This window comes from Lycorma delicatula, chromosome 8, assembly GCF_047948215.1.
Source record: "Lycorma delicatula isolate Av1 chromosome 8, ASM4794821v1, whole genome shotgun sequence".
Classification (NCBI taxonomy): domain Eukaryota; kingdom Metazoa; phylum Arthropoda; class Insecta; order Hemiptera; family Fulgoridae; genus Lycorma; species Lycorma delicatula.
The window spans coordinates 45,981,512-46,005,724 of NC_134462.1; the positions used below are offsets into that span (position 1 = coordinate 45,981,512).

Consider the following 24,213-nt stretch of genomic DNA (forward strand, 5'->3'; position numbering starts at 1 on the left):
TTCATCACACTCATAGTAACACTTATACATATAAAAATTAATAAAGAATTTACTCAAAATGTGGCTACTTATGTATTTAATTGATATCTGTGAATTAGTGCTATGGTGAAAAATAATGTATAGAAATTATGTTGTGAATCTACAGAATTCACAGATATCAAAATCTGTGAATTCTGTAGAATAAAAGTTAATAAAGGTATGGTTTATTTTAGAATTAGTTGCACGTTTTAGTTTGATTGTGTAAATTAAATGAAACAGGAGCAACTGAATATTAAAGAAACCTTTAAGGGTTAATATAAAAAGTAGATTAACTATATTAATAATTTTGATTTGATATATGAAATAATATCGAATAATAATTTTATCCTTTTTTAAATAAAAATATTAATAAATCACATCAGAATAACAAATACTTTGATATTTAAAAAATATAATCTCATATTAAAAAAAAATTTTAAAAGTCAGTTGAAAATATCTTTTTTAAATTACACGCTATCTCGTCTTTCAATTTTAACTGATGTTTAGATATGTATTTTTATCTATATCTTTTGAAAATATTTCGTTAATTCATTGTTGAAAGATTTACTCTACATTTTGCCTGTGAATGCTGCTTTTATGTATTTATTTTTATTTTATGTTTTAATATAATTTTTAACCTAGTTTTTTATTTTGTAAATTTATTTTAAAATTTTATAAAATATTTGAATAAATCTATCAAAATCCTCTGTTGATCTCTGGCAAAGCAGTAGCAACTTTGTATTTTATCTGGAGTTCTGGGACTTAAATTATATTGTTATAATATTTTGCATTCTAAAAATGTCTGTAGTTATTCCCTGAAGCAGAGCATCCATCCATAAAAATTTGCCAAATCCTATTTGTCTCACCACCAGCAGAAATTGACAAAGTGGTTAATAGGTAAGTGGCAAATTAGAGAAATTTAACTTCATTCTGGAATTAATAACTTTTTTTTTTTTGCAGGGGTCGACATGCTGAAGATGCTGTAGCTGTTAGTTTGGTGTTACATTGTATAAATAATATTTTTTTTTTATTTGGAGTATGTAGAGATGGTCAGTTAAGAGTCTGGAATTGTGATAAAGGTCATTGTTTAGAAGTCCATGATGTTTCTAGTGGTGCTGCATTGTATGCTCAAGGAGGTAAAGTTAAATGTTTTATATAGAGCAGAATAGATAAGTAGTGAGTAATTACAAAGAGAGTTTTATTACAAACTTAAAGTATTTCAACGTTTATCTGATTGTGAAATTAAAATTATTATCTGTCTTAATTTGATTAGTATACAACATTTTTAATAGTTTGACCCGTAGTTGATCCAAGTTTAATAGCAAAATATCAAACTGTTTTTAACTATAACAATAGTTTAAGATATCCTACTAGATTATAACCTTTTAAACTGGTCGCTCCAAAATTAGCAGGACTCCCAAAAATACATAAACCTGGCATCCCAATGCAACCTTTGATTGATTTTACATCTGCTCCATCTTATAGTATTTCCAAAATAATAGATAAAATCCTTAGGATTAAAAATGAGTGTATATTTATTATACTTCTAACATAAAAAATGGGTATGAGTTTGTAAATAAATTGAAAAACTTAACAGTTGGCAAAAACACTAGGATGGTAAGTTATGATATAAGTAACATGTATCCTAGCATTCCTCTTCATAAAACAATTCATATAATAAGAAATAAATTAGTAAATAATCATGAAGACCCTAAATTTATTGATAACATCAGTACTATTATAAGGAACTAGCAGACCCGGCAATGCTTCGCTATTGCTATATATACACACACAGAGAAAGAGAAAGAGTGAGCGGGAGAGAGAGAGTTTAAATGAACACAATTGAAAATTTGATAAAAATTAAAAACTGAACTTCACAAATTCTACCTTTCACTTATTCTCCTTTCCCTTTCCAACTTTCATCCTTCCTTTTCTCTTTCATCCTTCTCCCTCACTCCTCTCCCAGTTTCCTTTTTACTGTTTCCCCTTTTCTCTTTCCACCTTTTTCCCTTTTGCCCGCGCGTAAATCGATCCATTAGTTTTTTGGTATTTAGCGGACACACATACGAACATGCCTTTTATATATATATATATATATAGAATGAAAAAGTCTATTTGTATATTTGTTTGTTTTGTAAATATCTCGACACCGGCCCCACCTAGCAGGTATAGTTTTTGTAAAAATATTTCTTTTCACGTAACTAATATTCATATTCTGAATATGAGCCAAATCGGTCCATAAATATAATTTTTTTTCTAAATATCTCAACCCTAGCGCCATCTAGCGGGTTCATTTTTTGCAGAGATAATTCTTTCCATGTAAGTAATATGTATTCTGAATATGAGGTCAATCGGACCATAAATACAATTTTTTGAAATATCTTTGTGCCAGCGCCACCTAGCGGGTCCAAACTAATTCAGAAACCCTTCCCTGGCATGCGTCCAACCATTCCCCTAAGTTTCATCGCTATCGGATGAACGGTTTAGGAAGGCATAAGAGATACAGACAGACAAACATTCGTTTTTATATATATATAGATGTATGTCAACAAAATTTTTGAATTTAACTGTTATGCACAGGAAAATACTTTGCCCATGGGATTTCCTTTGTCAGCTATTATGTCAGAGATATACTTAGATTTTGAGAATAAAATAGTTTATGGCATTATTCACACACATAAGGTTTTATTATGGACTCGTTATCTTAATGATGTTTTTGCCATTTATAATTCAGTTATAAATAATGAACACCTCATAATTTTAAATAAATGTAATTCATATTATAACAATTTAAAATTTACTTTTGAAATAGATATAAACAGAACAATAAATTTTCTAGATGTAGCATTAAAATTAACAAAAATAATAAAATTGTAACTTCGGTATAATGGAAACCTATAGCCAATAAAATAAAATAGTTCGTAGAAAATAAGATCATTCTTGGTCTCATGAAATTAACATATTATATTCAAAAATGATTAACAGAGCTATTCATTATACACAAAATAATAAAGAAAAATTAAACAGAAATTAATATCATAAAACAAATTGCAATTGAAAATGGATATAGTGCCTTGTTAATTGATAATATATATAAAAAACAAACATCAAAACTTAATAGTACAATAATTTTAAAACCGTTACATAACACACAGAAGATTCATAAAATTTACTTAAAATATTCATACACTAAGAGAATTGTTGAAAATATAACCAAAGTTTATGATAAGAATAAATTTAAATCTGCATATAAAACAACTGCATAACAAAATATTTTAAAAACAATAAAATATACTGATATATACAATTTATGTGGGGTTTATGTGATAAATTGTAATGATTGTGAAGATATTTATATAGGCAAAACCAATAGATCATTTAAAACCAGATTTATATATTATTATTATTATGCTTTTACGGCCAACATGGGACCACTTAAGTCAATTTTAGTTGGATCTTTTCTGAGAAAAGCGTGTTATTTTACTCTTTCGAGCTGCCCAGTATTTCTTCATCCGTTCAGATCTTGCTTTCTTTTCTTCATCCGTAAACACCCTCTTCGTTGTATTTTGTCGTTTGTCTGTCTTTTGTTTAAATCTAATGCTTTTAGCTTTGTAATTTTTCCAGTTTTATTCTGTAGGTCAGTCAGGGAAATTCCCAATTCTTTCATATCTTCTCTAATTTCTTTGATCCATCCTACTTCTAGCTTTTGGAACCAGAGCTTTTCAATGATATTTCTTGACAGTCTTGTTTGCGGTGTCCTTATGAGATGACCGAAGAAAGAGATTCTTTTTTTCCGCATAGTATCAGTAACAGGCTCTATTTCTCGATACACCACCTCATTTGGCACAATCCACCATTGGCCTTCTTTTTTGGTGTTTTTTATTGATACACGTTCTGACAATTCTCCTCTCTATTCTCAGAATTTTTTCAATTCGGTTTTTCTGAGTGATTTTGAAAAGGGTCTCGCTTCCGTAGGTGACTTCTGGCTGTACTACAGTTTTATAATGTTTAAGTTTTGTTTTAGCAGAAAGGCATTTTTTGTTATATGTTGACCAAGTTAATTTTTGGGATTTAATCATTTTATTTGTCCTGTTTTGCCATGTCACTTTTTCATTTAAATTATAAGTTATTATTTCCCCTAGATATTTAAATTGTTTTACTATTTTAATTTTCTGATTGTTTACCATAATGTGCTCTATTACCAGAGGATCTATGGCCATTAGTTCAGTTTTTTCGAAAGAGATATGAAGCCCTATCTTTTGTGCTAGGTTTTGAAGGCTCATGATTTGTGTTTTGGCTTCTTGAATATTATTTGCTAAATGAGCAAGGTCATCTGCAAATCCTAGGCAATTTAGTGTAATGGAGTTTTTCTTAGTATCCATTTTTATATTTTTGGGATTTATGTCATACCATTTTCTCATGACAAATTCGAGGGCGCAGTTAAAAAGGAGTGGTGAGAGGCCGTCTCCTTGCCTCAATCCAGTTTTTATGTAGAAGGGTTGAGAGAGTTTACCTCTGAATTTCACTCTGGACTGGGTATTGGTTAAAGTTAATTTTATCATGTTTAGGGTGAAGGCCCAGGTTTCTCAGAATATTCTGCATGGATGGTCGGTGTATACAATCATAGGCCCTTTCAAAGTTGACGAAGGTGATTATTAGTTGTTTTTTCCGTCTTTTATATAAGTCCATCATAAGTTTTAGGGATATTATTTGCTCCAGGCAACCTCTTCATGGCCTAAATCCCCCTTGGTATTCCCCAAGTTCCAGTTCAAGTTGGTCTTTGCATCAGTTGTATATGATTCTCGACAGGATTTTGTATGTGCAATCCAGGAGAGATATGCCTCTGTAGTTTTCCGGATTAGTTTTATCCCCTTTTTTATGTAATGGATGGATGAGGGCTGTGGTCCAGTGTTCTGGAAGTTTTTCTTCGTTCCATATTTTCACGAGGCATAGATGTAGGGAAGTTTTGACTGAATAAACTGATGAGTGTTTCCAGAGTTCTGCGAAAAGCTGGTCTTCTCCGCTTGCTTTGTAGTTTTTTATTTCATTTAAGGCTGCGAGAACTTCTTGAATTGTTGGCGGGTTGTTATTTACTGGTGAAGTTTTAACTGGAGTTTCAGTGTCAATCTCAAAAAGCTCTGGGGGGTCGTCACAGTTGCGGAGTCTATTGAAGGTTTCTGCCAAAATTTCAGCATTTTCTTTATTGGTGTGGGCCATATTTCCTTTTTTTCCTCTCAGCATAAGGGTGGGTGGTTCATATCATTGAAGAGCCTGACCAAAAATTTTATAATAGTCTCGGAAATTAGTTTTCTTGGAACTTTCTTCTATTTGCTGAATCAAGTTTTTTTGGGCTTGTCGTTTGGTTCCTCTTATAATTTTCTGAGTTATTTTCCTTTGTTTGGTGAATTCATGGTTAGATTCTTCAGTTTTCTGGGTTTGGTGGTTGATCCAAGCCCGGTGTCGGTCTTTGACTGCTTTGTCACATTCTTCATTCCACCATTGGTGTTTTTTTCTTGGGTTTATAGGGGCTAGTTCTTCAGCTATTTCTTTCAGTTGGGATGTCAGTTGTTTTAAATTATTAGTTAATTTGATTTTTTTTGTTGTTTCTTCAAAGATGGCATTGTTTATTAATTTATGTGGATCATAAGCTCTTTTGTTTTTAGGTTGGGATTTTTTCTTTTTATGCGGGGTGAATTTTATTTTAACTTTAATTAAGTAATGGTCCGATCCAGTATCTGTTCCTCTCAAGACTTTTACATTATAAATCTCCTTGTGATAATTCCGGTCCATGCAAACATGATCCAGTTGCCATTCTCCTTTTTTCCAATCTGGGTGTTTCCAAGTCTTCAATTTGTTTGGTTTTCTCATAAAATAGGTGGATTTTGAGATCATATTATGGTTTCTGCAAAATTCGACAAGTCTTTGGCCGTTCTTGTTAGTTTTCTTTTGGGCAGGCCATTTTCCGATAATATCACGATATCTTCGTTCTTTACCAAGTTGGGCATTAAAGTCCCCTATTAAAATCTTCGTGTGGGTCTTACTTATGTTGTTTGCAGTTTGGTCAAGAAGTTCCCAGAATTTGTCCATCTCTTCTCTATCTTTTTTAAGATTGTTTTTGTCATTGGTGGGAGCATGGACATTTATTATGGTGTAGAAATTATTGGCTGATTTTAGGGTTAACGTTGAAATCCTGGGGGAGTAAGACTTAAATTCTACGACTGTGTCAATTATTTTAAGATTGATTGCAAATCCTGTTCCGAACTGTGGGCAATTCTTCATCACACGTTTCCCGGGGATTCCTTTGTAAATTCTGTAACCCTGAGATTCAAACGGCTCTCGATCGGTGTTTCTCATTTCTTGAAGTCCTGCGATTAGGATATTTTGTTTGTCCATTATGTCTGTTAGAGTTTTTAGTTTGCCGGGTTGAGTTAGAGAATTAATGTTGTGAGTGGCAATGTAGTTTATTTGCTTGTGTCTTATCCTCAATTTTGAAGTTGTGTTGTTTTTGGGTGTTTCCAAACGCTCCGATTCATTGTTATCTTTTAAGCAGCTGCCCACCGGATCCGAGTGCAGCCTTCTCTGGTATTTACCAGACGGTGGATTTTTTCTTAAAAGACCTTCCATATTTGACTTTCAAAGGCAAGTCAGCCTTGGGTGGGAATAAATTCCCGAGTTACAACTCTGGATGTGATCCAGAGAGGTGATTCCGATTTAGTTCACCAGTAGAAATCTCCACGTTTCTAACTGGTTATCCAGACGAACCAACGTGGAGGCGCAAACCGATTTTTTTAATTGAGATTTTAAGTATGGAGAAAGTTTAAATCGGTTCCGGAATCATTTCGTCCAGATTTATATATATATACACACTCATACAAACAGACTGTAACAAGGAAGTGTGTCTTGCTATTCATTTTTAGATATTACAAATCAAAATGTACCAACAAAACTTAGGGGAAACATGGTGATTTCCCATTTTTTAATGAAGAAAAATATATATCTCACATGAGATTAAGGAATCATAATAAATATTATTTGGTTCCCATGTTTACACTAACATTCTCTAATAAATAAAACATTATGGTGAAAACATAATTTTGATTTTCAAACTGGTGGCCACATCAGTTTTTCAATCTTTTAAGTTTGCATAAAAGGAGTTGTTGACCTACTAAGTTGACCTACTAGGTCATCTGATCTAGCATTACTATGTGTGGGATCATATGAAATCATAGTATTAAAAAAAAAGATAACTAGAAAAATTACTTAAAGAATTTTTAATAGTTGAAGTTATATGAAATAAACATGATTTATTAAGGAGAGTCATCCAAGAAATTTTTTTAATTGAAGAAAATGTTATGCAAACAGGGAAGGAGGACATTTTCAAAAATTTATTGCAATAATAAGTTAGTAATATTATTTATTTTTAATAATTGATTTAATTTCTGGATGTTGTCCAATACTAAAATGATTCTTATTTCACTTTTTTAATATAATTACAGTAAGTAAATTATAATATAGTACTTTTCTACTGTGTTTGATCTGCTTTGTTTTTTAAAAGTAAATTTTTTAAAATTCTTCCTGATTTCAGTTAACATTACTTATATAGATTTTCTCAGCATTCAATTCTCTGCAGGTTTAATTGTGAAATTTTATTTGTTTACTGTATTGAATGAACTTACCTTACTTCAAATCTAAAATTTGTGTTTTGTTATGCTAGTTTGTATTTTACTATTACTTTCTTAAAAATTACTAGAGATAGTTTTGGGACCTGTTTTATTCAATTTCTCAGATAAAAAACCATGTGAAACCATGACGTATATATATTCATTAATTTAAGTTCCAAGAATTTCAGTATGGTTCCATTTTACTCTTGGAGCAGAAATTAGGGCAAAATTTTTCTCAAGCTATAATTAAAAAATGAAGTATTTCTAGGTCTGTGTTATATGAGTTTTTTTTTCATTTGTGGAATATATTTTGAACTTCTTCACTTTTTGTTAAGACATCCTATAAATATATATATTTTTTTTTAAATTAAATAATTCATTAATATATTGACCGCTGTGTTAATGTTTAATAATATTATATGAAATGTAAACCAAAAAGATGTAATTATTACTTCATTCCAGTACTGGATAGTATAATTTACATATATTCATAATAAACTTCAAAATTTATAAAACAGTAACAATTTTGACAGGCAACTGATGACACATTCAGAAAATTAACGAACTGGTGCATGCAGATTGACTGTCAGAGAACTTGCAGAAAAGGTTAGCATCTCGATTGGATCAAAATGCCATGACATTTTGACTGAAAAATTGAACATGCATCAAATTACAAAAAAGTTTGCTCCTCATTTGATGACCAAACAGCAGAAAGAACATAGAGTGGATGTTCATTGGCAGTTTCTTGAAAAAGCCAGTGATGATGTAACATTTATCCAAAGGATAATAATGCAAGATGAAAGCTGGGTGTACGGCTACAACATTGAAACAGAAGTTCAATCACAATAGATTGGCAAAGGATCTCCACGCTCCAAGAAAGCATATCAGTCTCGATCCAATGTCAATGTGATGTTCTGTGCTTTTTTATTTAATGGAATTGTGCATTTTGAATTTTTGTCTCAAGGTTAAACTGTGAACCATGCCTACTACCAAGGCATTTTACAACAGTTATGGGGAAAAAATCTGCAAAATGTGGTAAGACAACTCATAGTTCCTTTACCATGACAATGTGCCTGCACTCTCAGCTTTGTCAATTTGTCAGTTTTATGCCAAATATAGATGGGTCCTCCCTCAGCCTCCCTACTTGTTAGACCTGGCTGCTTGCAATTTTTTTCATATTTCCGAAATTAAAATCGATGATGAAAGGACACCGCTTTGAGAATATTGATGACATTAAAGCAAATTTTTCACAGAACTTAAAAGGAATTTCAAATGGCCTGAACTGCTTCATGAAGTGGAAACACCACTGGGAAAAGTGTGTAAATAGGGGAGGAGAGTACTTTGAAGAGGACAAGGATCAGTAATTTAAAATTAATAATAAAAATAAAGTTTGGTTATTTTCTGAACAGACCTCATATGTTTTAAGGACATTATAAGATTCACTTGTAGGTTCAAAGGTTTTTAGGTACGTAATCTGGTTTTTTATTATCTAATGTAGATTAAATATTTAAATTTAAATACAGTATTTTAGTTAATCATAATAATATTCAGAATGGACACGAAAAACTTTTCAGATTTTAATGATAAAATCATAATTTTATTGAAACCAGTGTTCATTATGAAAGCATTCAATTATTACATGGCTATCCTTGCTAGTAAATTAAAATGCAAAGTAAATTGTAATTATTCCTTTGTATAATCTTGCTAAATAATTTATTCATTTTTCTGAATTTATTACAATACCCAAATTTATTACATTTGAATTTATTACATACTATTTGAATTGTCAACCTCATTATATTATATTGAACAATACTGCTGTATTTTGTTCAGTGTACTCTGAAGATTTTATAAACATTTACCACAAACTGTACAAATATGTAAACATATTTTATTTATGTAGTTAAAATGTAAAGCTTCTCTCTATTTAAACATTAGTCATAACTACACACACGTTGGCAATTCTAGGAATTATGATTTCAGAAAATGTAAAAATTTGCTGCCATTTTAATGATTTTAACTGTTGATTCTAGGGGTAAAAAACATTGTAATTATTTTTGGTCCTTAACATTGCATGATTTAAGTGTATTGAATTTAGTAGTTATGAAAATATTTATTATATAAAAAATGTAGCAATTGTAATTTTTTAAATTATTTTCTTTACTTGATCAGGTCAAAATCATTCCATAAGAAAAGCAGTTGATGCAAATGGAGAATTGTTACTCTGTATATTTTTAGGATTTACCAATGGCAGCCGTTTAGTAATTGTTAGTCCAAGTTTGGAATCTGGAGTATTTCAGTTTACACGAATCGCTACAATTCTTACACCTGAGGTTTGTGTATAATATGTTGATATTCTTATTATACTATTATTTTTTTTTTTATATTTAAGAGGAGGTTAATGATATTTGCTAAATATTCTGATGTCAGTAATTAATTTCAGTTTCCATAAACAAATATTAATTTTTCTGAAATCCAGGAATAATATCCAAGTGAATATTAATAAATTCAGCATTAAGCATTTTTGTGATATAATCCCCAGAATGATTTTTACCCCAATTACAGTTTAGTAGTTGGTCCAAACTTAGACCGAATTTTCCAAGTTGTTAATAGAATCCTTCCACCGAAGTAAATTATTATGATTGATGCCGTTTTCCATTTATACTATTGTATAAAGAAGAAGATGGTTTTTGTTTGTTAAGGATAAACAAAAAAACTACTTGATCAATTGCAACCAAATTTTTACCCATATTTCTTGGCTTAACTAAGAAGTTTTTTAGATATATTTCATCTTGAAAAATTTCGTAATAAAAATATATATATATATATATATATATATATATATATATATATATATATCTTGTGGAGATTTTCTGGTTGAAGCCGAAACTTTAATGAATTGAATTAATGAACTGTGAACTGTAAGTCTGTATCATTGTGTGAGCTGGGTTTAAACTGAATGATTTGAATCAATCAAATGAATAATATTACAAAAATAATTAAATTAAATTTGTGTTAAATAAAATAATATTAAATAAATTAAACAAATTTCTATTCTAGTAAAGTATGTGATAACCTTGTGAGAGGATAGACCGATCATCACCATCAGCTGGTAATAAATGGGGGCTCCTGAGGTGCTGTCTTGGGCGATGCGATGGGGTTCTCTTATAATATCTTTGCAAACAATTGCTCAATTCTCAAAATTCAAATGACGTATTTGTTAGTAGGTTGAAGGCTAACTTTTGCATGCATCAGATACTCTCGATCTAACAGATCACAGAAATATAAATATATATATAATGTTTGCCTGTTTGTTATTGCATCACGTGAAAACTAACCGACCAATTATTTTCAAGTTTATAGGATACATTTGTGTTATCTCGGGGAAGGTTTAAAGCCATTGACTGAGGCCCTAGCTCTCTTGAAGGTTAAGGTATTAAAAATATTCTTCACCCCTAATTAAAGATACTCATTAAGGAAAAAATAGATTAATCCTTTTGCGTCATTATTATATTTCTGCCACCATGGCAAAGAAATAAGTTATGAATTTTTTGTCATTAAAGGTATGTGCACTTTAGTTATTATTCTAAATTTTAGTTTAGTTTTTAATTTAGTTTCTTTTTCAGGTTTATATAAAGCCTGAATACTATAATTATTATTTATCAGTATTATTCTTACAACCGTGAGAGGTTCAGGGGTCCAGGGTGTGGAGCCCTCTGGGTAGACGGGAAAGGCAAGCGAAGCAAGCTCTGTGACCATGGTGTAGGCCTCAAGGAACCCCTGAGTAGGTTCTGGATTTGCCCTAGCCAAAACCTGAACCCTCAGGGTTCAGGTTTTGGCTAGACGGGCCTGCTAGTCTATAATAGAAGTCTTACCACTCTAATTAAGATTAATTAATTACTTATTCTTATAATTTGTGTAAGAGAAAAAGATATTATTCTTATTATAAGAACTAAATGATTGATTCGATTTGAAACCTGAGATTTGTATTACAGAATACTTGTAACACTTAATGATACAACAGGGTGTTAAAGGTTATTTTTGCAAGTTTGATCAACCTCCCTCCCACCGTTTAACAGTAACAGTAATTTGATAATATGAGAGGATTCTAATTATTTAAATATTAAACCCTTTAAATGCATTTTCTGCTGGATTGGGTATGCTCATTACTACTAGGTATAACAAGTTGTACTCTCCACAATTCTTGTTAAATTTTATGTGGAAATGAAGTTTAATAACATCTGTTTTATTAAATTTTTGTAAGATATGAAAATTATTAAAAAAATAAATAAATTTGTAGTAAAAATATGTTTGTAATACAATAATTGAAAAAAAAAAAAAATAGCTTAACATTAAATTGAGGATATTATAATGCTGAAAAATTTAGAAATATTAGTTTGCCTGATTGAAGCTTATCAGTTTGGTTTTCTAAAATTAAACAAAATCATGAAAAATATTCAAAACTAAAAACAAAATATATACCAAGATTATATCCCTGATTTTAATTGCTATGATAAATAACAAGTTAGTCCAGCTATACTGGTCTAACCATAGACATAACTGCAGTTGGTGTGGCCGTAGAAGTCACCTTTTAGCTTTTTCCGTAAAATAGCATCCTTTGTTCGGGGCTTTTATGCCAACTAACAGCTACTTCTTATTTGTTTATTGATTTTTTAAAGTAATATTGCTTAAGAATTTTTATATATACATATTATATATAATATATATACTATAATATTAATATATATATATAATATATATTTAATATATTATATATATTTTTATATATACATATTAAGATTATGTAATTTAAAAAAAATTAGTTTGTATTTTGTGTTTCAGAATATCTTGTATAATGTATTGAAAATGATTGTTCTGTTTTAGAATCATGATCTTGTTGAAGTATGGTTAGGTGTTAAAGATAACCATCGTTCAGTTTGGTGCATCTGGGTAACCAATCAAGGAGAAACTGCAGTTAGTTATAGTCTTATTTCTTCAACTAATTGGGTTTGGGCCGCATTACAACCTGCCCCTCCTTTTGAAAGAAATTTAAATCCTATGATTGATCCAAGGCAAGCTTATCTTGATGCAATATTTGAACCTGGTGTCTTTTCAGTAGCTGATATCAACAGAGCCCTAAGTGTAAGAATTCATTTGTTTTTAATATTTTAATGATTCTAATATGTTTTATGCACACATGAGTGTGTGTATGCTTGCACACACATACACACACACACACACACACACACACACATATATATATATATATATATATATATATATATATATACTTAATTCTGGATGCTGCTCTAATAATTAATTAGTGTTTACCATAAGTGAACGAACATAAATTATTAATGCAATTTACTGTATTTTTTATTATGAAATACTTATTTGGTTTTCTTTCAACCTAAGTGTTACATTGTCACTCATGAAATGATTAAAAGGCCTTAACTTTTATGTTTAAAGGAGCTGAGTGTCATTCAGGTAGTGTCATTGCAGCATTATGCTGTTGTAAAAGGTTTAGTTTTGTGTACTTTATTGTTGAAAATAACTGAATTTAATGTACATATATGAAAAATGATTGTTCTGGGTGTAGGAAAAAACGTTTTTCTGAATTATTTTGTACCACACTATCAAAAATTAATTTTTGTGTAAATGTAAGTAAAAAGTCAGTTCAGATGTTTATATTATTAAAAAAAATCAAGCAAATCTAAATTATAATTGTAAATAGAACAAAAACTATAATAGATCTATTTTCTGAAACTGAAGGTAACTTTTCATCATAATATACATTGTTTCTAATCTACTTACACCATTGGTTTGGAAGCATTCAGATGCCTCTCAAGTAAAGAAATCTTGGCTATACGAATCCTCTTAGTCAGAGTCATTCAAAGATTTCTTGGCCTGATACAAAATTGGTGCAATCATGATATAATTACTTTGATATTTATCAAGTGTGATCTGTTAGATGGTGTGCTGCAAAGTTTCAAACTGTGCATTTTGTTACTTGTTTTTAGTGATCAAGTAAAGTAAAAAAGTCTGGCTTTTTCTGAAAAATAGATAAAATTGAAGTTGAAGGTGGTATAAAATACTTTGCGTTGAAATCACTTGTAACATTGATTAGTGAAAACTATTGCAATCACTGAAAGCAAAAATCAACTCCAAAAGTGGTAATTTTCCTCCAGGTATTTATTATTAATACACCCAACAAAAGAATATTTTACCTTTATCATTTCTCTTTGAGCTGCTGGACTACCTACTGTACAGTGCTGAACCAGCTCCAAGTAATTTTGATCATTTTTGCTTTCTGAAAGTAGAGCTTTTGTTCTATGAAGTCATGGAAGGAATGCAAAATTTGCAATGCACCAGTTTCTTATTTAATCAACAGCTTCTTTAAAAATATGCATGGAAGTATGGCGGGATTATATAGAAAATAAGTATATTTCATTTAAATAAGTGGAAATAAAAATGTTTTTTTATCTGTATTTTTGATTTACCATCATTTATTATTTATTTAATATATATAAAATTTCTAATAATTGTATTAAATCTCCCAAACCAGTTTAATTCTGAAACATTCTCAGATGTCACTAGATCCATATTTTATATATATTTTTATGGAAGTACACTACTGTTTCACACTGTAAAAACAGTGTACTATTTTTATGAAAATAACACTGTACTCTTTTTATTTTTGTAGTATACTGCATCAAATGTGCTATTACCCTTATTATTGCTTATATTCTTCTGGTCTCAAACTGCCACTCTTGAGATAGTTCTTTTAGATTAATCCCAGTGACCATTGAAAAATTCTTAATAGATATATTCATAATTGAGTAAAAGAATACTAAATTGAAATAGATATAACTTATCTATCCTCATTTAGTTATGATTTTTTTACATTAGTGACTGATTAATTTTTTCTTACAATTGATTATTTTTTATTTCAGATATATCGAAGGCCTGGAAATATCAGCATTGCTGATAGTGAAATAACCAACAGTGGAGATTTAAGGCAAAATGTGTGTCAAGCAGTGGAAGCTGAAATTCAAGTTGAAGTATCAGAATATGAATTAACAGATGACGAGTACCTTGAAGTTGCTGATAGGTGATTTATTGTTTATGTTATGTAGCTACTGAATATTATATTTCATCTTTATCAGTACTTGCTAGTTTTATACCTTGTAATCTGTTAAGAAACTATTTATAGGCATTTAATAAATGTTAAAAGTTATTAATTAAATTTATTTTGTCTAAAGTACATCTGAAATATGAATCTGGGTAGCTATAAATAAAAGTAGAAGTTTATGCTTAGCAAAGGGAATTGTTGTTGCTGTCCATTCAGAAACAAGAATTATAAATATTTCATTACATGCAATATTATTATTAATTCGTATTTAGGACCTGTTATTTTTACCAAACATAATGCTAATTAGATTTATCAGTACCTTTCATCTTACTTCTAGTCCTGGATTTTAATGAATCATAATTCATCAGTTGTAAGTGCAATTCTCATTTTTGGACTATCAGTAGAATATCACCTCTACTGGTAGCATAATTGTGTAATTTTTAGCTCAGTTGGATACTTATACAAGGTGTACAGTTGTGTGATGAGCAAGTATATTTCTTAAGGAAGACAACCTTTTCTTGGACAGCTATTTATTATATAAGGAAAAAGCAATTTTTGTAGCATATATTATGCTTTTCAATGCAAAAATCATTGATCAGTAATTTCCTGCTTCCATCCCAGGTAAAATGTCCTAATTTCCCAAGGAGGTTTTGATAAATGCATGTTATCTGAAAGGACCTTCAAGTAATCCTCTGGATGGTGTTTGTCTCATTTGAGATTCCTTTGTGGATAAGTTTTCTTTTCTCGCTAACCACCTTTTTTCTCTATTGATCCCTTTGTTCCCAGTATAGATTATGTTGGTGATTCACATCAAATCTTTTGGTTGCCTCATTATGCTAGTGTAAGGAGCTAGTGCTTTCTATGTATGATATGGTACAGGTACTGCCTTGTCCTGTCTTTTGGGTGTATGAACAACCACATGACTGAGGTCCTGTTAAAACCATTTTTCCTGATCCCTCCAAAAATACAAGCGCAAGTAAGAATATTATTTAGATTAGATGAATAATTATTTAAATTATATGAATAATTATTTAAATTATATGACCTACATTTTCATCTATCAAGAGTGTTTAGAAACTTTATTGATACAGTGTGACCATTATGTTTGTATATTTATTCTGTGGCTAGGACTAGTGATATCAGAAATCAATGGTCTGTATAGAGAAAATGTTCTTTGTAGGTTATACAAGGCTCAACTTCCTTTGTCGATACAGTTTGAAAGTTATACAAATATGCTGAGGTTCATTTTTTGTTTGTGTTTCAATTTAAAAGATGAAACAAAGAGCAACAATTACTCTTGGAATAGGGAAAATGTATAATATGTTGAAATTTGCATATAATGAAGAATGGTTTATTGAAAACAACTGTATTTGAGTGACATAAGTTGTTCAAAGAGGGACAATTACAGACAGGATGCATATCACAAAAATTGACACAACTGATTCAAAACATTTTGGTCAAATATCAAACATTGAGTATTTGAAAGAAGAAATTACAAGGTTGGTAGACGGTGTGTAACATTATTCAAAGATTTTATAAAAAATAAATTGTGTGAACATTTTATTCCTTATTTGTTAACCTTGAAACAAAAGGATTAAATGTGCTGCATTGTTTGTTGAATTTGTTAAGGTAGTTCAGTCAAGATAGAAATCATTTGAACTGGATTTTAATAAGATTGAACTTGTAACTTTTAGATGATCCAACAACAAAATTTCAAAATGCAACTTAGCTTAGCATGTAGAAATCAAAAGCTCAGAAGGTCAGATTGTAAAAATTGCAAATGAAAATGACACTAACTGTATTTATTGATGTTAAAAATACTATCATTTATCATGCTAGGAAGTTAGAGTGTAAATGGTAAATATTTTTGTTTTTATTGGGTTTAAAATGAAGTATGAAAAGTATCTAATTGTTAAAATTTATCCTGTAAAGATGTATGGCTCTTCTACTTGTGCTCCTATTCATGTTAATAGAATAAATGTATTTACTATAATTCAGAATAATATTTTATTTATTGGATAAAATGGGTTTGTTTGGAATTTATTTTTTATTGTTGTAATTGACTGCTTTAATCCAGTGCATTACCTCAATTTCATCTACAAATCTAAATCTTAAGAAAATTGGTCCTATAGTCTTCATGTCAATGCAACGTACAGTTGCACGACTGCATTTTTTGATTGTTAACTTGTTTCTGAAAAAGCAAAGAATTTCTCTGCTATCCCATTCACCCTACTAGCCAGATTTAGTTGTCAATGTTTCATTATATTATTAGCAGTGTAAATAGAGAACAAAAACAGGTAGACTTTATGAAAGTATATGTAACCTAGATATGAATAAAGGTAATAATAAGCAATTTTTGATGCATTTATCATCATGTATTATTTTAATCTCTTAGATCTGTAACATAATTCTAATATCCTATTTACAACTTTTTTGAAGATGTTTGCTTTTTGTCTTACACTTTTGTCCATAGATTAGAGTGTTTTAAAAGTTTTATTTGTTTTAAGAAAATATTAATAAACTTTAAATATTGATTACGAGATCTTGTCATTATGTGTTTCTGAATTCTAAATTCTGATGAAACATAGGTTTCACCGTGAGTAATTAAGATATTCTTTTTGAAGAAATATAAGTTATTATTTTTACAGATCTGTAAATTATATTTTATCTCATTTCTATTAAAATTATTCACCAATAAAATTTTTCAAATTTGTGTTTATTTAATTATTTTAGTGTACTCAATTTTCTTTTTAGTTTAATATACATAAAATATTAATTTAATTATTTAACACAATATTTTTCAATTAAATGCTTGTAGATGTTGGTCAAGATTCTATTCATGTTGTGTGCAGTATCTACAGACTGGTACAGCTGCATTAGGTTTATTTTGGTTACCTGCTACTCAGTGTATTGCAGTTGTTAAAAAGACTGGATTCTCCTTTTTACGTTCAATGGATTCTGTTGAAGTACTTACCTTCACTGATACTGATATCTCATTTGGTAATGTTATAAAATATTTATTAATTTCTTATGAAAAAAATTATTTTTTAAAATAATATATTTTTTAGTATTTGCTGTTTGATGAGGTAATTGAATAAATGACTTTCTGATTATTCTAATTAGAATCTCATTTGACTCAATATTTTTATATTTTTTTTGTAATAAATTTTTTTTTATAGATTTAATGTAAAAGGTTGTTTTTTCAAAACTTTTTAAGGTCTACCTTAATAAAATTTTTTGAAGAAGATCTTGATTTTCAGTTAGTAATATTTACATTTTACAATTACTGATTTTCTTATGTATGATGCATTTGTTGCAGTTTTTATTATTTTTACTTATGTCACTCTAACTTTTGTATTTTCTAACCCACATCTTCATCAATATCAGAAACAGCTGAGATCTACTGCTTGGCATCAGAGCTCACTACCTTTTCTTAGCTCAAAATATTCAATTCCCTCTAGTTCTTATTGTTACTCAATGTTATTACCCCCTTCACAGCCTTCTGTAAATTATTGTTTTAGTCTTTATAGGTATCATAAAAATTGCATGTATCCCGATTATTTTGCAAGAAAAATTTGATAATATTATAAATTGCATGAATCCTGATGCTCTAGTTTTTGTACAGGTGGCTCTAAACATGATAATTCTGGTGATTTGCTTTTTTGGTTGACAGTAGAACATACATATTTGGCCATCCCACATCGTCAGTGTTTTTGTCGCAGAGCTGTGTACTGTTAATAAGGCCTTAAATATAATTAGCCCAACATATTGACATATATTTGTCTGTTTAGATTCCAGGAGTGGCTTGCAGGTGATTAATGACAGGTACTCCAGACATCCTGTTATCTGTAATATTCACTGTATCATTTCTGAAATGACACAGTATAACACAAGTATGAGCTTCTGCTGGATCCCCAATCATGTTGGAATTTCAGGCAATGAGTGTGCTGACAAAAGAGGCTTGTTTGCAGCTTCCTTTCACTAATTACATTGTTTCTGATGACCTTATGCGTTTCCTAAAAGAGTGGTCCATGATGACTGGCAAAGTGAATGGAATGCTACCATCAACAATAAACTTCAATCAGTTAAGAACACTATTGTTACTGTGGAGCTCCTCATGCAGTAATAATCTTCACGAAGAGTTTATTATTAGCCATTTGCGAATATGGCACACTAGACTTACCCATTGCCACCTCATGAATCAACTTGATGCTGTCAGTGTTCGCTGCAACTACCAACTAACAGTACACCACATCCTTGAAGACTGTGTCTGTTGTGCGGCATTGTGAAGGAAGTTTAAGCTTGGGGCTGAAATATCTTGGGTAACAGTGTATTGATGTTATTGAGTCTCTTATTATTTCCTAAGGCCGTACATCTGGATTCAAATATTTGATGATTCATATAATGTTTTTCATCTATTTATGTCATTGGTATATGCGAGATGGTAATTTTGTTCTTTTTAGTTTTTATTTTACTTTTAGCATACAACAAGACATTTTACATCTATGCTGTGTTTTTATATTATTTTTGTTTAATTTTTAAATTATTTTTATATTTAATTGCTTATTTTATTAGTATTTTGTCCAGCCTCTGATATCAACACCTCGTTGTGTGCCAAAAAAAAATTATAATTATTGTTTCTATGCATCTAATGTTGACATTAAACTCTTGGTGTATTTTGTCTATAATACTTATATTTTAAGTAAAATAGTAATTAAATATTTTTTATCTTGCACGCTTCTATCTCCCTATTTCACTTTTATTTGTAAATAAATGTAACCTGTTTTCAGTATTGTTGTATTGTTTGTTTTACAGAGAGTATACCACTTTGGCATTTAAATAAAAATTTTTTTGAGACCTAGTTATAAATTAATATTTTATAGTTATTGTTTATTTACTTACTGATCATTTTATCTATTGTCCTCTGTTGTTTCCCAATTACCATCTTTTAGTATAAAATCAGTTTAATTTTTATGTATATAGTTATTGTTTATTTACTTACTGATCATTTTATCTATTGTCCTCTGTTGTTTCCCAATTACCATCTTTTAGTATAAAATCAATTTAATTTTTATGTATATTTTTAATTTTATTCATATAAACAACCTATTACAGAATATTAAGATAAGAAATATCTTACATTAATTTTATCATGAAAGTACTTCCACGGATCCTCCATTCTCAGTCATGATTGAATTATATTTAATTAGAGCTGTATATTAAAAAGTTCAAATTTTTTAACTTTTTAATCTGTTAAAAATAATTTTTTCTTAGTCATGTTATATTAGTTATGTTAACTATTTTATTTCAAAACATTGTTTTATTGAGTAAATACTGATTTTTAAAAATGCTTTTAATTATTTAGGTTATAACCAGAATGTAGTTATGAGAGTAGTGAAACTTCTGGATGAAGGTGAAGATGCTAGATGTAAAATTGAAGCAGCGCTTAACAATATTGGATCTTTAGATACTGTAATAGCTGAAGTAGCTGCTGAAATAGAATCAGAAAAATCAATCAGACAGGTATGTACATGTATTACTTGATTTATGTCAAGCATTTATTAAAATAATTCATGTCCTGATAATTTAAGGAGTAAGCCGTATTTCGAATTATGTAAGCAGTCTATTGATTGGAAATTACCCTTGTTACATATTTACATGCCTTAACTCTTGAGTGAGCAAGCATATGACTGGAAAATAACCAAATTTGGATAGTATTTTACTGAATTTAACTCATTGCCAGAAGATTATCACAAGATGAAAAAAATCTTGAACTTTTTTTTTTTACATAATTTTAGGCTATATATAAAAATGTGTAAAATGACAGTTGTAAATATTCAACCAGATTTTCTTAATGTGCTTTAAAAAATGATGTGAGTTATTTTATTTACCATTGTTGATCACTTTAAAGGACTCCTTATTTAGTTTTGAAAAATGTGAAATCTTCTGTTTGTTCAATATCTATTTAAGGAAAGGATAGAAGGTGTAGAATAATGAGTGACTATCTCTCTCCTATCCTTTTTTTGTTTTACTTCTATCCTTGTGCATTTTCAAAGTGTTGATTTTAGTTCAACTAGACTTACAAGCAAAATAGCAAAATTTGATCATATTAATTCATGTTTGATCAATTCATGTACAATAATATGAAATAAAGCAGTATGTAAAAATATATGAGAGGTTATCTCTAAAGTAAAGACCGTTTCATTGTAAAAAAATTTATTCTGAAAACTGTATAAATACTTTTTATTTCTCTTAAACTACATAATTTATTTTTCTACATAATTGCCACATTAATTAAAACATTTATAATAGCGAGAAACCAGCTTCAATATACCCTCGTCATTTTCCTCTGCCACCAGTCTATTTAGCCACTGATTAATAGCATTTTTAAGTTCGTCACCTGCAAATTGCTTACCAATCAAAAATTTGTTCAATTTCCCAAACAAATGGTAATCAGAAGGAGCTAAGTCCAGAGTATATAGTGGGTGATTGCAAATTTCCCATCCAAATGTTCTCAGTAAATCACATGTTGGACCCACAACATGTGGATGTGCATAGCAGGACGATGCCATCGGTCAGCCGCCCACGTTGCCAATTTTGAATGGCGCACTGTAACTTACATAGAGTTTTACAGTAAGCTTCTGCATTTATACTTGTTCCAAGTGGCATGAAATCAATCAGCAGTATGCCAAACCAATCCCAAAAGACTTTTGCCATCAGTTTGCATGAAAATTGCTGTGGCTTGACCTTTGTTGGTGTTGGGTAAAGTTAACAAAAATAAAAGAACACACAGCTCGTATTTGCCAAAAGAAATTGGACTTTAATTAGAAAGAAAACAAATGAACTTTTATGTTAAAGCATAACCTTAAATTAAATGAAATTATGAAATAAACATAACTTAATTCTATATAAGAAATATCAGCTGAAATCAGCATATCAGTAATAATAATATTAAATGAGAAAATACATGAATATACATTTTTCAAATACACATTTTGAAAATCTACAATTTAACAGAGCCTGAAAACAACAAGAGAACATAAAACACGTTATTTACAATTATATACTTAGAAAAACAAAACGTCAATAAACATAGTATGACTGGAAAACTATTGCATTACTGACATATGCTGTAATATTGAAAAATTAGCAATGAACAAATGTCATTAACTTAGACAAATAAACTACAGTAAATCTTATTATTGGCACTGGCCTTTTCTGAATTATGAACATCATCAAACTTAACATTAAATAATTAAAACATGTAATTCTAGTTTAGTATAGAAAAAAGGCCACGATAATATTCCAGTATAAAAAAAAGAGTTAATTACAATAATCAAATTGAAAAAAGTGAACATATAAATAGAGTATATTTTAGTAAACAAGCTTTCTTGAAAATATAAAATTACAAAGAAGTCCAAAATCGTAACTTCACATCAGGAGTTATTTTCTTTAGATTAATTTAAGAGAAGTAATATGAATACAGTTCATGAGTAGATAATAATTAATCTCTGCGATTAACAAATTACATTAAATTGAATGATAGAGTCAAGTACAATAAAAACAAAATGTAATAAGCACATAAAATATATTTGCACATGACATAATAACATAACCTTATTTAAGCCACCTTTCGTGACTGCACTTGAGTGAATAAATGGTTTTTTAAACTAAACTTGAAGTTGAAATGCATAATGTACGATTAACTGAATGTTTTACAAATTTTACTAATAACGCAACTGTTTACTATAATAAATAATTAAGGATTTGAACAGCCCTTAATAACACACGAATATTGGTAAAAAATGAACTCGTGAAATTAAAGTGCACATATACATACAGTTTATCCTTGGCATAGTCTGTGATGGCGAATCAAAAATAACAGAGGTAACAATTTGTGATTAGAAGTTGAATAATTACGTAGCACCTCAGATATGTAGCAACGAGTTTGGAGAGAATTTGCATTGATGAAAAAAGTAATCAGCAGCTGGAGAAGATTCGGCGTCGATAGAATTGGCAGTTTGTAGCGATTGAAAATACTTTCCGGAGAGACGTAATATACAGAATTTGAAGGTTAACTTAACAAAGAAACGAGGCAAAACAAAAACATAGAGATCTGTGAAATCACGAAACCCTGACGAGTAGAACTAGAGAATATTTTGACGGAGAAATACCACAACGTTTATGAGAATACGAAGACGACAAAAGTATTTAAAAACATTAAGTATGAGAGAGAAAGGTCACAGTCGACCACACATGGGAAAGTTTGATCTACTCTGCCGAAAAAATGGCATGAGTGAAAAGAGGGGGCAACCAAACCTAGGTAGACCTAAGAGAGTGTGTGTTGGCAACAAGAGTAGTGTCTAAGTGTTAGTATGAGAACGATTAGAGAAAACGTGTGGAATTCGGGAATGAAGACAAAACAAAAATAATTTACAAGCAAGCAGACCACTATAATTAGAACATAATTACGTAAGACTGATAAAAATAATTTCTGAAAACGCACAAGTTGAAGAAATGACATCAGGGCAGACAAAGAGAAATAGACTTCTAGGAACTATGACAATATTGAAATTGGTTGAGAATAAAAAACACTTAAGAATAATATATATTAAGACTAAACAGCAATAAATAATGCGTGATAAAAATAAGTTGACGCCAATATGATGATGCAACAGTAAGTCAAACTGGAGCCTAGAGAAATTTAAATCGAAAACAAACCCAAACAACCTATTTTAAAAATACACGTATGATAAGCCTTACAAAAATGCAAAATAAATTTACCAAGCCTGTAAACTACAAGACTCGACCATAACCTTGAATTTATTGGAATAAAACTATCTTACGCGTTGGCGTAAACAGTTGGTCTGGTTGGTGATTGAGGATGATGCCATTCTCTCTCTGGCATGTAATACCAAATCCGTGTTTCATTACTGGTAACGATTAAATTAAGGAACTCATCTTTTTCTGTGTAGCGCATCAAAAATTTCAAAGCAGATCGATTCAAATTTTTTGTATGTTCCGTTAAGACATACGGCACCCAACGTATACAAACCTTTCTGAAGGCTAAATGGTCATGAACAATGTGACCAATAACAGCTCTTGAAATATCAGGAAAAAGAAGGGCCAGGTCGGAAATGTTGAGCGACAAACATTTCTGATTTCATCATTGACGCGTTTCAAGAAGTCCTCATGATTATAGAGGGTCTCCCCGAATATTCCTCATCATACACATTAATTCTGTTATTTCTAAACCTTTCACACCATTTTTGGACGTTTCTTTTATTGATTACATTATCACAATACACAGCAATCAACTCCCTATGAATTTCAGCTGGATTAAAATGTTTATGGTTTAAAAAATGTATGACTCCATGTATTTTAGAATCGGTGGCAACATCA

General features: G+C 29.9%; 1 protein-coding gene across 1 annotated transcript in view; it reads left to right on the forward strand.

Annotated features, from left to right (window-relative positions):
• Window positions 1-24,213, forward strand: part of Nup160 (nuclear pore complex protein Nup160) — a 75,921-nt gene that overhangs the window by 19,354 nt on the left and 32,354 nt on the right. The window contains exons 6-11 of the mRNA XM_075372994.1: window positions 979-1,154; window positions 9,852-10,012; window positions 12,564-12,821; window positions 14,633-14,790; window positions 17,630-17,811; window positions 20,177-20,334. Coding sequence (XP_075229109.1) covers window positions 979-1,154; window positions 9,852-10,012; window positions 12,564-12,821; window positions 14,633-14,790; window positions 17,630-17,811; window positions 20,177-20,334 — 1,093 coding nt within the window. The remainder of the gene's footprint in view (window positions 1-978; window positions 1,155-9,851; window positions 10,013-12,563; window positions 12,822-14,632; window positions 14,791-17,629; window positions 17,812-20,176; window positions 20,335-24,213) is intronic.